Source organism: Mycteria americana, chromosome 7, assembly GCF_035582795.1.
Source record: "Mycteria americana isolate JAX WOST 10 ecotype Jacksonville Zoo and Gardens chromosome 7, USCA_MyAme_1.0, whole genome shotgun sequence".
Taxonomy (NCBI): Eukaryota; Metazoa; Chordata; class Aves; order Ciconiiformes; family Ciconiidae; genus Mycteria; species Mycteria americana.
In genome coordinates this window covers 45,564,018-45,577,444 of record NC_134371.1, presented here as the reverse complement: position 1 = coordinate 45,577,444, position 13,427 = coordinate 45,564,018, and the positions used below count along the sequence as shown (strand labels likewise).

Genomic DNA, 13,427 nt, shown 5'->3' with positions numbered 1-13,427 from the left:
ATGCGGCTTTCCCCTCCCAGGCCGACTACGCAGGCCCGGCCGGCACGGGCCTGGCCACCCCCCGGGAACGGGGAGCCCGCCTGCCCCTGCCCCGCGTCTCTCCCCGTGTAAGGCAGCGGGCGGCCGCAGGGTTTCGCCTCCCGCCCTCGGCTCAGCCTGCGTGGCCGCCGGTGAGGCCCGACTGCGCCGCGCCGCACGTCCACGCCGCTCCTTCCCGTGCGGCCGGGAGCCCCCACCCCTTGTCTCAGTCCCCCCTGGCGCGCCCTCCCGGCTGCTCTCCCAGCGCTCTCCGGCGGCGGCGGCGGCTCCCTGCTTCCGCCGGCCGCTCGCCAGGCGCTGCCTGCGTGGGACCGCCGCCATTTTGTGAAGAGAGGCGGCGGCCAGGCCGACGGCCTGTCGGTAGCGGTACGTGAGGCGGCGTTCCTGCGCCGGCGAGGAGGAGGACGTGGGGGCCGAGCTCCGCCTCGCAGCAGTGGGGCGGGGGTGCGGGCACGATGGCGGGGGAGGCTGGCGGGCAGAAACGGCTCCGCGCCGTCCTGTGGGGTGGGTAGCTAGCAGCTGCCGGAGAGGAGGGCTGGGGCAGGCGGGGGAAGAGGATGCCGTGCTGCCCGGGAGCCCCGCGGGCAGGCGGCTTCCAAGCGGGGTTACTGCTGGCGGCAGGACAGGGCCCCCCCGAGGAGCTCGTTAGGGGTATAGTCTTTTTCGTCAGCCTGGCACTCTTCGTGAGCACGGTTTTCTCCCCTCACCTGAAAGGTTACAGAGTTTGTAAACAGATTTGTTGCGGGAAGTTCTTATTAGGTGCGAAAAATTAAGTGGTGAGATCTGGCTTCTGATCCAGCAGCGAGGGGGGGCAACCTCCCTCCAGGCACCTCGGGCCTGCCCGTGTTCTCCGACCTGCGGGTTTCGGTCAGCAGAGCTCATCTGGCCGGTGAGCTTCCTGCCGGTGCTTCGTCGCTCTGAATTGCTGTGAGTTACGCAGAAAAAAAGTTGTCTGTAAACACAGAGATAGCTTTGTATGTTTTTGGAAAGCTGATGCAAAAGGAAGTTGACAGAGACTGGTGCACACAGTACGATTAATTCAGGATGAAATTACGGTATTTTGTGTACTAATTATTTACCGATTGTACCATACCAAACGATTGGTATGGTACAAGAACATCCATCACTTTCAAAGTCAACTACTAAAGTTTCAGAATATAAAAGTTACGGTTAATTATGGACACTTAATTCAGCTTCCTTGTATTACAGTATGGACTTGGCAAATTCATCATGTAGGTCTTTGCTCTTTCTTTGACACCTTGAACAAACAGAGCTGGACTCTAAACAGATCTCAGAGTTTACAGCCTTTTTAAATTTGGGTCGACTTTGAAAAGGACAACAAAAAGAGTGGTCTTGGGTGGGTCCTGTACTAAATTTCATATCCTTTTCAAAACTGATGATTTTGTTTGGTTGTTTTTTTCATAGCTTAGACATATGCATGTTTTGCTTGTATATCTCATCTTAGAAACAACTAAACTCTTCAAGGATTTAAATATGACTGACTCTCAAAATGGATAAATTTCCTGACAGATAGTGAAAATCAAAGTTTTTATTCAACTGCAAATGTCTAATACTGAAAACTAACTGTGGATGGATCTCTCTGTATTGTTCCATGCTTCCACTGTTATTTTAAAGTACTGCTTTACATTGCATCAACATTGTTAAGACCAAGATAACTTTTAAACAAGGCAGTTTCTAGATCTTTTCAGGATTTAAATCTGGTTTCTAGGTTTGAAAATGTATTTCCTAGACTTTTTTTTTTTGTGTGTGTGGTAACAGTAAAATGTACCTTTCTCAATGGTAGTGGTTTCTAACAACTGTAACAATTTTCCTTCTAGTGTACCGAAGCATGTTTTTACCAAGATCTGTTAAAGTCAAGAGGACTGCTGATGACGACAAAACTTTTACAGCTAAGAAAAATAAATTGTCTTCTGGACGATCTTTGCTAGAGGAGACCACTGAGTTCCAAGACTGTAAGTCAGTTAGAACAGAAACTTCTGCCTCAAGATGCAATTTGAATGAAGTTGTACAAGAATGTGCAGAACCTGTAACTGGAGATCTTTGTGTTGCTAATACAACTTTGGGAAAGGACAACCAAAATACTGATGAAGATAGCTCTTCGGAAGAACCCATAAAATCCTTCAGCAAATCCCAGCGTTGGGCAGAACCTGGAGAACCTATATGTGTTGTGTGTGGTCGCTATGGAGAGTATATCTGCGATAAAACAGATGAAGATGTTTGTAGCTTGGAATGCAAAGCCAAACACCTTCTACAATCTCAAGAAAAGGAAAAAAAGCTAAAATCTGATCAACTCACAAAAGCAGAATCTCAAGCAGAAACTCACCAGCTTAATACACCTTATTTCTACAAAGATCATTCCTTTATTTTAGGTTTGCGAGATGAGCAGATTGAGAACCTTAAACTGCAGCTAGGTATTGCTGTCCAGGGCCAGCAAGTTCCAAGACCTATTGTAGAGTTTGAACACTGTGGTTTTCCTGAAACTTTAAACCATAATTTAAAGAATTCTGGCTATGAAGTCCCAACTCCCATCCAAATGCAAATGATTCCTGTTGGACTATTAGGGAGGGATATTGTGGCTAGTGCAGACACAGGCTCCGGAAAAACAGCAGCCTTCCTACTCCCTGTTATTATGAAGGTTTTGAAAGAGGTAATGAAACTTTGTGTGTTTAGAGAAAATGGTTTGCAACTTTGTCTCTTGGATTCCCAGCGTAACCAAGAATGTAATTGCAGTGTTTTTTATTGACATTCAATGATTTATTTTACTTTTGATTGATGAAGCATTGGTTCTTGCGGGGAGATGTGCTGATTATTTTCAACGACTGAATGTTTTTCACTTTGGTCAGGAGATAAAGCAACTCTATTAATATTACCTCGTATACAGTTTCTCCTTGTTAAGAAAGGTAACTAAATTCTGTGGTAAACTTCCTAAATTACTTAAAATAGAAAGTGAAAATAATTCCAGGCCCTCTGCAAGAAATTGTTCCTGTATCTTGATATATCAGATGGCTGAAAGAGATTTTCTGGCATTTGCATAATTTCACAGAGTAATTTCTGTTGGAATATGTTCAGCTGACCATGAAATAAATACAGGAATTTGAGGTAATATAATTTCTGAAATCTTCTAGTTATACAGTCTCCCCTTTGATACTATGGGAAAAAGCAATTAAGAAGACTTTTGCTTCGTGAGGACCTGAATGTATGATGAGAAGTAATGGCAAATAGTGTTCTGTACCTAGTGTGTGGTTCAGTATTGCTTTTTGCTTTAGTGGTTTTATTCAAAAAGAGATTCATAAGAATATATTTGAAAATTCTGGACCTGATTCTAGTGACGTTTTGGACTGTTTAGATGCCTTTATAGATATATATATATACACACACACAAATGTGTGTGTGTATAATTTTTTTTTTCAAATGAATAATTTAAAGATTATTTAAGTAACTTTTAATCTTTAAAGTACTATAGCATTAGTTTTAAGAATGGAAGTATTGTATAGGATCATTTAAGAACAGGAGTATTATATTCTCCTCTGATTATCATTGAAGTCTGCAAGACAGGTGTATGCTTATAATAGCATGCACAAAATTGGAGCCTCAACAATAATACTTAATTTCTCTACATGATCTTTCTCATTCTTCATCTTCAGGGTATTTTACAAGTTAATGTATATGTCAAGAAAGAGTTCTATTTTGTTGTTTAAAATAATTTTCATTTTTAATGTAAAAGAGAGATGAGATGTTAAGAGCGTAAGGGTAATCTGTTTATGAGATATTTGACAGTTCCTGGCTTCTCCACATCTACATAGATACCTTTTTTTCATGGTGGTAAGTTGTTAAGTTAAACACTGTTGCCCACTTGAAAACAACTCAAAAAGCCCTTCTTTTCACAAGTATTTAACTACGTAGTTCCTTTGATGCAGTGGGAAAGTGACCTCCTACTGTTGCTCACTCATAAATATTCCAGTTGGAGACCAGAAAGAAACACATACCATCCAGAAAACTGTTAAGTGAATTTGTGATTGTAGTGTCAATATATGAGAGTGCTTTGTTTATTTGCTGAAGAGGTGAGCGGTATTACTGAAATAATGCGTTTTGGAGCTAGACCATTATTCTGCCTTCCCCCGCCCCCCGTTTTACCTTATGTTCTTCTTACTTTATATGTTAACTGGAGTTAGGAATCTGTATTAATCTGAGAGGAATTACTACCCTGTAATTTCATGTTTCGGGGGTTGCAGAAGTATCAGTGAGGTAATAATTTGGTTGAAGATCCTTATAGAAGGAACAAAAGAAGAATTTAAGACTGTACCACTTCAATGATTCACCTCTACCTAGCTGACTAATAGTGGGTCAGAGGGGCTATTAATTTTGTTTTTAAATTTCAGAGACGTATGTTTTTGCTGTATAAAGTTCCTATCACTGCTTATCTTGTCTGGCTAATACTTAATGTTTTTACTTAGTGGTGTGCAAGACAGTAAAGGGAAATGGTCTGTTCCTGTAACACCAAGATTTCTGAAAACTTTTTTTTATGATCTCTATATTCACCTAGCATCCTGTATTTTGAGTTCATGTGGAATTTATTCTGAATTTCTGTTACAGATTCAGTGCAATAACTAAAATAGAAAAAAGCAATCTTTACAAGTGACTGCTAGCTTTGTGGGCCTTTTTTTGTTGTCAGGAAGCTATTCTAACAGTGTACTTACACATGCATTAATTTTTTGTTTTCAAAAGTTGAGTAATTGAGGGATAGACTTCCTTGGCCTGCATTGTTAAAGGTATAATCCCTTTCTATTTTCTGTCTTCAAATAGAAAGGGTATTAGCAGTCTAATTGTATCCACAGTAGCTGCACTATATATTTTAGTATTGGGGGATTTTATCTTGAAAGCTTTTTATCTAAATAATAAAGCAATTCCATGTTCAACAGATTTCTCCCCCTCTTTCTAGACAGAAACTCCATCTGCTCTTATTTTGGCACCAACAAGGGAGTTAGCAATTCAGATAGAGAGGCAAGCTAAAGAACTGATGGCTGGTTTACCAAACATGAGAACAGTTCTCCTAGTAGGAGGTTTACCACTGCCACCACAGCTTCACCGTCTCAAGCAAAGTGTTAAGGTAAGGACTATAGCATGGAAAGATCCTGTGGAGAGTTATGTTTTCATGACATTCACAGGAAAGAAAAATGTTACTGTTGACATGTATGGACACACAAAGATGTGTTTTTCCTAAGTCTAAACTACTAAAATAATTGTTAGCTCTTGAAAATTTTACAGTAATACAATTTTTTTTTTAACATTTTGACTTCTGATTAAACATATAAGAGATTTTTTGGTTTTTAAAAAGTTTCATGCATGATATTGCTGCTTTCAAAGACTGAAATATGCCATTTTATTAGACAAGGAGTTGTAATTTGCAGCAAAGATAGTTTGTTTTTCATGCAGATTACATTGCTTGTATTTAGACACTTCCATTAGAATTCTAAAAGGTCCATTTCCTTTTGAGGCTTCATAATTTATTAAGTTATCTATAAAAGTTTTAAGACTTATTTGAATGCAAGTAATTTCACTAATTAGTGTGCTTCTAACCTATGTGCTGTAACTTTATAGTTTTTCTAGGACAGTCATCTGTCCTTTCGTGGAATTTCTAACTCCTACGGTTTTGTTTTGTTTTGTTTTTTTTAGGTTATAATAGCAACACCTGGAAGACTTCTTGAGATTTTAAAGCAAAGTTCTGTTCAGCTGCATGGCATAAAAATTGTCGTGGTGGATGAAGTAAGTTTTTAGTTATCAGGGCTGTATTGCCTATACAGAGGTCCTTGAAGAGCCAGTGTGAGTGGCTAGTCTAGCTGATTAAACATACAGAGTGTTCGTTGTAAAGATAAAATATATTTCTTAAGAGAAAAATTCATTTTTTAACACAACTGGAAATGTGTTTGAACAATGCATGTTCTGTTGGCTATAAAAGGCTTAGATACCTGACAGAGTAATACTGCTAGACCAGTGTGAACCATTTGTTTTTAATTTTCTCACTTAGCTTTTCTTCTGACTGAAAATACTCCTGCATTTGGATTATTACATGCCAATCATACACATTATGGTTCCTCTGTCAGTTCAAGTTCAGGATTCTGCTGTTTATGGAAAAATCTGGTACAAATCTAATATTTTTCACTTAGGTGGATACCATGTTAAAAATGGGTTTCCAGCAGCAAGTGTTGGATATTTTGGAGGACATTTCTCATGATCATCAAACCATACTGGTGTCAGCCACGATTCCATTGGGCATTGAACACTTAGCAAATCAGCTTCTGCACAATTTTGTAAGAATAACAATTGGAGAAAAGAATCTGCCATGTTCCAATGTTCGCCAAATTATCTTGTGGGTAGAAGAACCATCTAAAAAGAAAAAGCTGTTTGAAATACTAAATGTAAGTGCAATGTTTTTCTCATAAGAACAACTTGTCAAATTATTCATGTCTTTACTCATCTCTGTCAGGTTCTCATCTTTAATTCTAATCCGTATGTAGTGAAGAGGTGGAGTGAGGTTAAGCATATAACTGCACTAACTAGTTCAGTAGTTCTGCAGTGTAGGAGCTTTAATGGCAATTTCAGGGATTGCTCCACCCCCGTCGCTCACCCCTCCTTCTGTGCAGCAGCAAACGATTCCTGTGCTGGGATCCAAGTTAAAAATTATAATTTTGATAATTTTTTTGTGATTTGCAGTATGGCATCCCAAAGATTTAAACTGGTTATCTGTGAGTGGTACAGGAACAGGACTTTCTTAAACTGTCATAGCTGCTTTATGGCCTGGGAGTGGTTTGTCATTTTAAAAGTCATTAAAGAAACCAGTGAGAAAGCTAATTTAGTTCTTTCTTGAATTTTCTTTATACGAATAATAATACATAGCTTTTATGAGTACTCTGGGGGGGAATTTTTTAGTCTTGGCTGAGGTTATCCAAAAAGCAAATAAGAATCTTTAACCGAACCTCAGAACTTAAAGAAATTCAGAATTATTACGTAATATGTAAAGAAATGTAAAAGAAAGCTTCTGACTTCTAAAAAATGCATGTATTGATATAAACTTGGGTTCTGAGTTTACAAATCATTGTATATTTATGATGTGTACAGATTGGTATAGTTTCATGGCTGGCATAGTGTTCCTTCTTATCTGGAGTCTAAGAACATTTATTCATCTGAAAGTGTTGTTAATATTAGAAATAATGAGCAGAAGAAATTGAATCCAAGTTGCTGATGATGAGCAGCAAACTGTTGTAATACCCTCTTACATGAACTGTTTAATTTTACAGGATAAGAAACTCTTCAAGCCTCCAGTGTTGGTATTTGTGGACTGTAAGCTAGGAGCAGATCTGTTGAGTGATGCTGTTCATAAGATTACAGGATTGCAATGTACAGCGATGCATTCTGAAAAGTCTCAGGTGGAAAGAACAGACATATTACAGGTTTGTGCCTCCTAAATTTTTGGGGGTTTTGGTTTAAAATGGCCAGTTTTATTTAAAGGTGGCTAATTTGAATGAGTTAAGTAATAATTTACGGCTTTTCTGCAGTAAAACCTGGAGTATTGCTGAGGGAGGGGAGAGACAGATGGGACCAAGCAAAACTGTAGACAGTAATGCCATTTTAAATGCAGATAAATACTGGAGACTATTTCGTAGGTTATTTGCTTTGAAATGGGAATTTAAATATGCATTTAACTCTAATTGATTATTTTTTAATGAAAATTTTGGGTTTGATCTCTCTTTAATTACCTCTGTGAATTATATTCCTATTTAAATCAAGAATATAGAGGGACCATTCTCTCTTCTGCAATAGAATAATCCCACTGGGGTGTGTTCTTGTACTGTATAACTAACCCTAGCCTATGCCTGGTGAGGTTCAAAATATGAATAAGGAAAAAAGAATTAATTTCTGTTTATTCCTCCCTTGCCAGGGATTACTTCAAGAGAAGTATGAAGTTATAGTAAGTACTGGAGTCCTTGGACGAGGGCTTGACCTTGTCAATGTCAAACTGGTAGTAAATTTTGATATGCCTTCAAGTATGGATGAATATGTACATCAGGTAAATAAATAAATTGCTAAAGCATTATTTGAAAAGTATACTGAAATATGACATCCACCTATGGAAATTTAAATTTAAATGTAAACATAAAGATTATTTTCCTCTTCAGAATATTGTTTTTATAGGAAACAAAGGTGCTGAATATCTCTTCTGTAAGTCTCTTATGTAAATTACCAGAATCTAGAACCCTGTTCTTGTATCTCCTGTGTAAGTTACTAAAACCTAGAACAGTGTTCTTATATCAGTTATGTTTGCAGTATTATTCTTCCTGTTTCGTAGTCTTTTGTATCTTTTTGTGTCTATAGAAAGCAAAGCTTACCATGTTTTTACTATCTGTGTGAAGAAAGGCCAAATACCAGTCTTTCTGCAGTGTGGGATATGCATGTAATACAATCAGGAAACCAGTTGTGAACTTTATTTTCATTTCCTCTTTCTACTCCAGTATCTCCTCTGATTTTTTTTTCTGAGGATTTCTTGCTTTAAAAAAGATGGTGTGTGGGTTGTGCGTCTGTGTCTCTATTTATGTATATGTACACACACCCCAACCCCAGTTTGGCTAGCAGATTAAGAGAACTAATAATTACCCTCTTTTTGGCACTTACGAAGCCACAGTACTGGACTTATGAAGCCACAGCCACGGTACAAGACACTGGACACTCCTGTGTCCAGTTTTGAGACCATCACTACAAGAAAAGCCAACAAACTGGAGAGAGTCCAGACAAAGCCAGCGGCCTGGCACCTGTGACACGTGAAGACAGGCAGAGGAAACTGGGCTTGTTTGGGCTGAAGTAGAGATTTGATTGCTGTCTTCTGTTTGGTAATGGGCAGCTACAGAGGAGACAGAGTCAGACTCTTCTTGGAGATGCACAGTGAGAGGACAAGAATCAATGGTCACAACTTGCTGCAAGGGGAATTCTGGCCTGATAACAGGGAAGAATGTTTTTCACAGCGAGAGTAGTCAGGCACTGGAACAGGCCTGGTTGTGGGACCTTTGTGCCTGGAGACACTCGAAACTCTGTAGGACAAGGCCCTGAGCAAATTGATCTAACTTTGAAGTTAGCCCTGTTCTGAATAGGTGGGAAGGACCTCTGGAAGTATCCAGTCTCATGAACTCCTGAAGTATTGTGTGTTACTAACTGCAGTAGACCTTTCTGGTTTTTAATTATCTTTCTGCTAAAGTTTCAAGCAAGTAGTAAATAAATAAAAATGGTCTTTCCTAGCATCAAAACTATACCACTATTAACATACTGTCTCTTCCTAAATAGAGAGTCTTTGTAGATTCTTTTCTAATTTGTTCAAGCATTTTGGATAATTTTGAGAAATAATTTTAAGTTACGAGGACATTGGAAGTAAAGGGCTTTTTTATGGTCATGCTTGTACATATCGTGCTTGATACAAGATACATGTATGTGGCATTGCGATGATAAACATTTTTTAAAACATTTTGTTTGGACCAGATTTACTGTAAGCCTTTGCCCGTAGGCTATATCATATATCTCAGCATCAGTATTGGACTTCTGGTATGTCCTGTAAGCAAATGGTAATTTTAGATGCATTTAAGCTACAGCTTCAGATCTGCATATCCTGAACTCAGGAAGTTTATTAAAACTTTGTGCTTAGAGGATGAGATAAAGAGATTTGGCCTTGTCACTTAGGTTAGTTGCTGTTTTATAATAGAAAATAAACTTTAAGGATATATGAAGGACTTCCATTTAATATTGATAACTTAAAATGAGTTTTTGCCTTTTCAGGTTGGAAGAGCAGGGAGGTTGGGTCACAGTGGAACTGCAATTACTTTTATCAATAACAACAGCAAGAAGCTCTTTTGGGATGTTGTGAAGAGAGTAAAACCAACAGGCACCATTCTTCCCCCACAGCTGCTTAATTCCCCATATCTTCATGACCAAAAGAGAAGGGAACAACAGAGACTTAAACAATTACAGAACAGTCTTGTAACAGGAGATAATATTATGGACATTATTAGAAAACACGACAAAAATAATTCTCAGAGGTAATAAAGATATATTTATAGTTATGTAATTATAATGAAAGTGTGATTAAAAAAAGCATGGAATTATGATGCCTTGTATATTGCCTTTTTTAAAGAAGTTTATATATTCAGTTTTTTAGGGAGCCTCATTTTTATCTAATCTTCATTTTGAAATACAGACTACTGTGGGTTTGAATTACAGCAGTGCCTAGTAAAAATAGTCTGTGTAACCCTTTTTCAAAACCAGTAGTCTCTGGCCTTGCAACATAAACTGAGAAGGTACTGTATTTTTTTTTAATATTTCTGAATAATCATTTCAGACTTCTTGTGAAACACACTCTTCTGGTAATTTTTATGTCATATTGAGGTAAGATCTTTGCAAAGGACATGCCCCCCCCCAAAAAAAAAAAAAAAATTGTGACAGGTCTCTGAAAACAAGCCTCAATCTCTTCCTGTTAGTTTACATAAAAGCTTCCACTAGGACCATTTCTCTGAATCCTCAGTATGCTCTCTGGGGGCTTCTTGTGAACATATATGCAAGTTTTGTTTGTAAACAGTACTGAAAGTTTAGTTTCTCCTTTATTGCTTGTGGACCAGTTAAAACTCCTACTCAAGCACTTTGCAATAGCAGAAATACTTGGTTGTTAGTATAACCTCATTGTAGAGAAATAGGATAAACCATGTAAGTTAAATAAGAAATTTGTGTTCTTATTCAATGAAACATTGTAGTTAATGTATAACTGATCATATTTACTTATTTACTACTCATTTAAGCATAACTGTTGCCATTCTCTGACACCAGATGCTGTTTCATTTTTTTTCAGGAAATGAGACCAAAACCATGTAAAGATAGTGTTGTACAACTTACCATCCAAAGTCTGAGAGAGTTCATAATCAAAACTCCCCCCCCCCCCCCTTTTTTTTTTCTTTTAGACTGAGGCTTGAGAAATTAGTTTCATCAGACCTTTCATGCTGCTGTGATGTATCAGCCCTTTTTGGCAGACTGAGATGTCCCAGGTAGTTAGATGTTAGCCCTGTGCATTGTATGTCTGCTCTTTGGCCAAAGGACAGCAATATGGTAGACTGACTTTGTTTGGTAGCACACTAATTTTTAAAAGCTTAGTAGCTGATGATTTTTTTTTCCCCCCAACTAGAAAGAAAAAGAGCAGGTCTTACCTGCTGCAAGACAGAGGCCATAAGCGTGGCACTGGTGCTAGGAGTTCTTTAACAATAACAGATTTATATAGTTATTAATGACAAACTCCTACTATGAATTCTGATAATCTGAAAGATGATATTTATTATGATTTCTACTATTTTCTATGCACTGTTGCTAGTACTTTAACATAATCTCACATGGGGAAGAACGCATTTTTAACTCCCCCGTGCTTTGTCTTTTGTCTCCCTCTACTGGAAATTTTTAAAACTTTTTCATATTACCTCAGTTATATAGTATTTATAAATGCCAAATCTTTTCTAAAACGCATATATCCTTCAGCAAGAGACCAATTTTTATTTCCTGTGGAGATTTCATGAAGTGGTACTCGGTAATCTTTCTCATCCTGCAATCCTCAAACTTTTCAATAATCCCGTTTTTTCTGACGGGCGGGGTGGTAAGCGCGGCATTCCGAATGCAGCTCGGTGCCTGTGCCCTACGCTGCCGAGCGGCTCCGTTCGGAAGGCCGCCTCTGTTAAGGGGCCGGCGGGCAGAGCGGACTCTGCGTGGCGTTTGAGGGCACACCGCCCGCGCCGGGCTTCCTGCCCATCAGCCGCAGGTTTTCGGCAGCGGGGCTTCCCGGGAAGGAAGCAAACGCTTCCGATAGGAACGCCGCGGGGCCCGGCCGGCTCGCGGGGTGCGCCTGGCGAGGAGCCGCGGCCCTGAGCGGGCACGAAGCCCGGCCTTCCCCCCGAGGCGGTGGGAGCGGCCCTGTAACCTCCGGGGAGCTCCGGGAGCGAGAGTGGCCCCGCGCTCCCCGGCGGAGGCGGTGGCGCGCGGGGCCGTCCCCTGCTGACGCAGGTCCTCGCAGGAGCCAATCCCCGTGGGCCCGGCGCATTCAAACGGGGCAGGGAGAGGGCGCGAGCCGCGTCCGGTGCGGAGCGAGGGCGGCGGGTGAGGAGGGGCCGCTCTGAGGTGAGGGACGGGGCTCCCTCCCGGATCCCGGGGTGTGGGTCTCCCTGGGGCATCCCGTGGGCCTGTGGCTGGCCGCGGCACGGGTGGGCCATTGTTTCAGGAGCCTCAGAGCTGGGTCAGCAGCGCGGGGTAGCGGGCTCCGGAGACGTTGCCCCGCAAAGTCTCCTCAGGCTCGGTCGGTCGGCCGCCGCTTTCTCCTCGCCTTCTGCCTGCTGCCGCGGGCGGACTCGGCGAGCCGGCGGGGTTGAGGGGCGCCTTCAGCGGGGCAGTCGTAAAACAGATCTGTGGCTGTGTCGAGAGCATTACGGGGGCTCGCCTGAAGAGGGTAGGTTTGCTGAAGGGTAGTAAAGATACCGATTTTTCCTACGTTTTCACCCAGCTTTGAACACGGGTTTCATCTCTAATTAGTATTTGTAATCAATTAAAAATGAGGAACAAGTGTACTTTTAACAAGTCTTGAACCTTATCCTTATTTTAGAATGAAGGAGCTTTTAATGGGGAGGTTTAAGTTTTCTACAGGAAAGCTTTGTGAATATTTGCAAGGCACAGCTATAGCAACAGGAGGGGGGAACTTCTGTTCTTACAGTAGTTATTTTAAAGCTGAATGGAAAAGATGGACTTTTCAGAAAGCACAAAAAAAATTCATGGCTCATAACTGTGTTTCTTTATTTACTGACTGCTAGATGGAACCACAATGTATATTTTACAATTCACATAACGTAAGTAGTTTCCTGTATCAAACTGGATTGAGCAATAAATACATGCTGGTTTGCAATTATTGAAACTTTTCCTGCAACTTTTGAGCTATGAAAACTTTGTGCAGTCATGACACATGTAGAAGCGGATATAATTGTGTAAATTCTGAGAGCACTCCAAAAGCTATAACTTAAAAGTGTAGCATTAAAAGGAACTTCTATTGGAGCAATGGTTAAATGGTTGCTTCTACATTACTTGCTCTCACCTTGCTTTTTTATTCCCTGACCATCTGCTTCTTTTGTTAATGATGTATGCAATTTTTGGATGACCTAAGGCAGGTGACTTCTTGTTGACTTCTAATAGCAAACTAATTACAGCTGGCAAGTTTGTAGTGGGTAGTGATGTCAAACCTGTAACAACCCCATAACTATGATGCATATGCAACAGTGAAAGTATACTTTTCAATACAGATTGGATGTAGGTAC

General features: G+C 40.3%; 2 protein-coding genes across 10 annotated transcripts in view; both read left to right on the top strand.

Moving 5' to 3' along the window:
• Positions 1 to 10,387, top strand: part of DDX59 (DEAD-box helicase 59) — a 32,777-nt gene extending 22,390 nt beyond the window's left edge. For 2 of the 7 annotated variants that reach the window (XM_075508187.1, XM_075508190.1), the window contains exons 2-8: positions 1,878 to 2,707; positions 5,000 to 5,167; positions 5,734 to 5,823; positions 6,225 to 6,476; positions 7,356 to 7,508; positions 7,997 to 8,125; positions 9,877 to 10,387. In XM_075508187.1, coding sequence (XP_075364302.1) covers positions 1,889 to 2,707; positions 5,000 to 5,167; positions 5,734 to 5,823; positions 6,225 to 6,476; positions 7,356 to 7,508; positions 7,997 to 8,125; positions 9,877 to 10,140 — 1,875 coding nt within the window. In that variant the 5' untranslated portion in view covers positions 1,878 to 1,888 and the 3' untranslated portion in view covers positions 10,141 to 10,387. The other 5 variants (XM_075508186.1, XM_075508189.1, XM_075508184.1 and 2 more) reach the window with 5 other exon arrangements.
• A 1,686-nt stretch (positions 10,388 to 12,073) lies between these two features.
• KIF14 (kinesin family member 14) overlaps positions 12,074 to 13,427 on the top strand; it is a 36,002-nt gene continuing 34,648 nt past the window's right edge. Inside the window, exon 1 of one of the 3 annotated variants that reach the window (XM_075508181.1) lies at positions 12,074 to 12,246. The gene's annotated coding sequence lies outside the window, so the exon portion shown is untranslated. Of the gene's footprint in view, positions 12,572 to 13,427 lie in introns of all 3 variants that reach the window. The other 2 variants (XM_075508179.1, XM_075508182.1) reach the window with 2 other exon arrangements.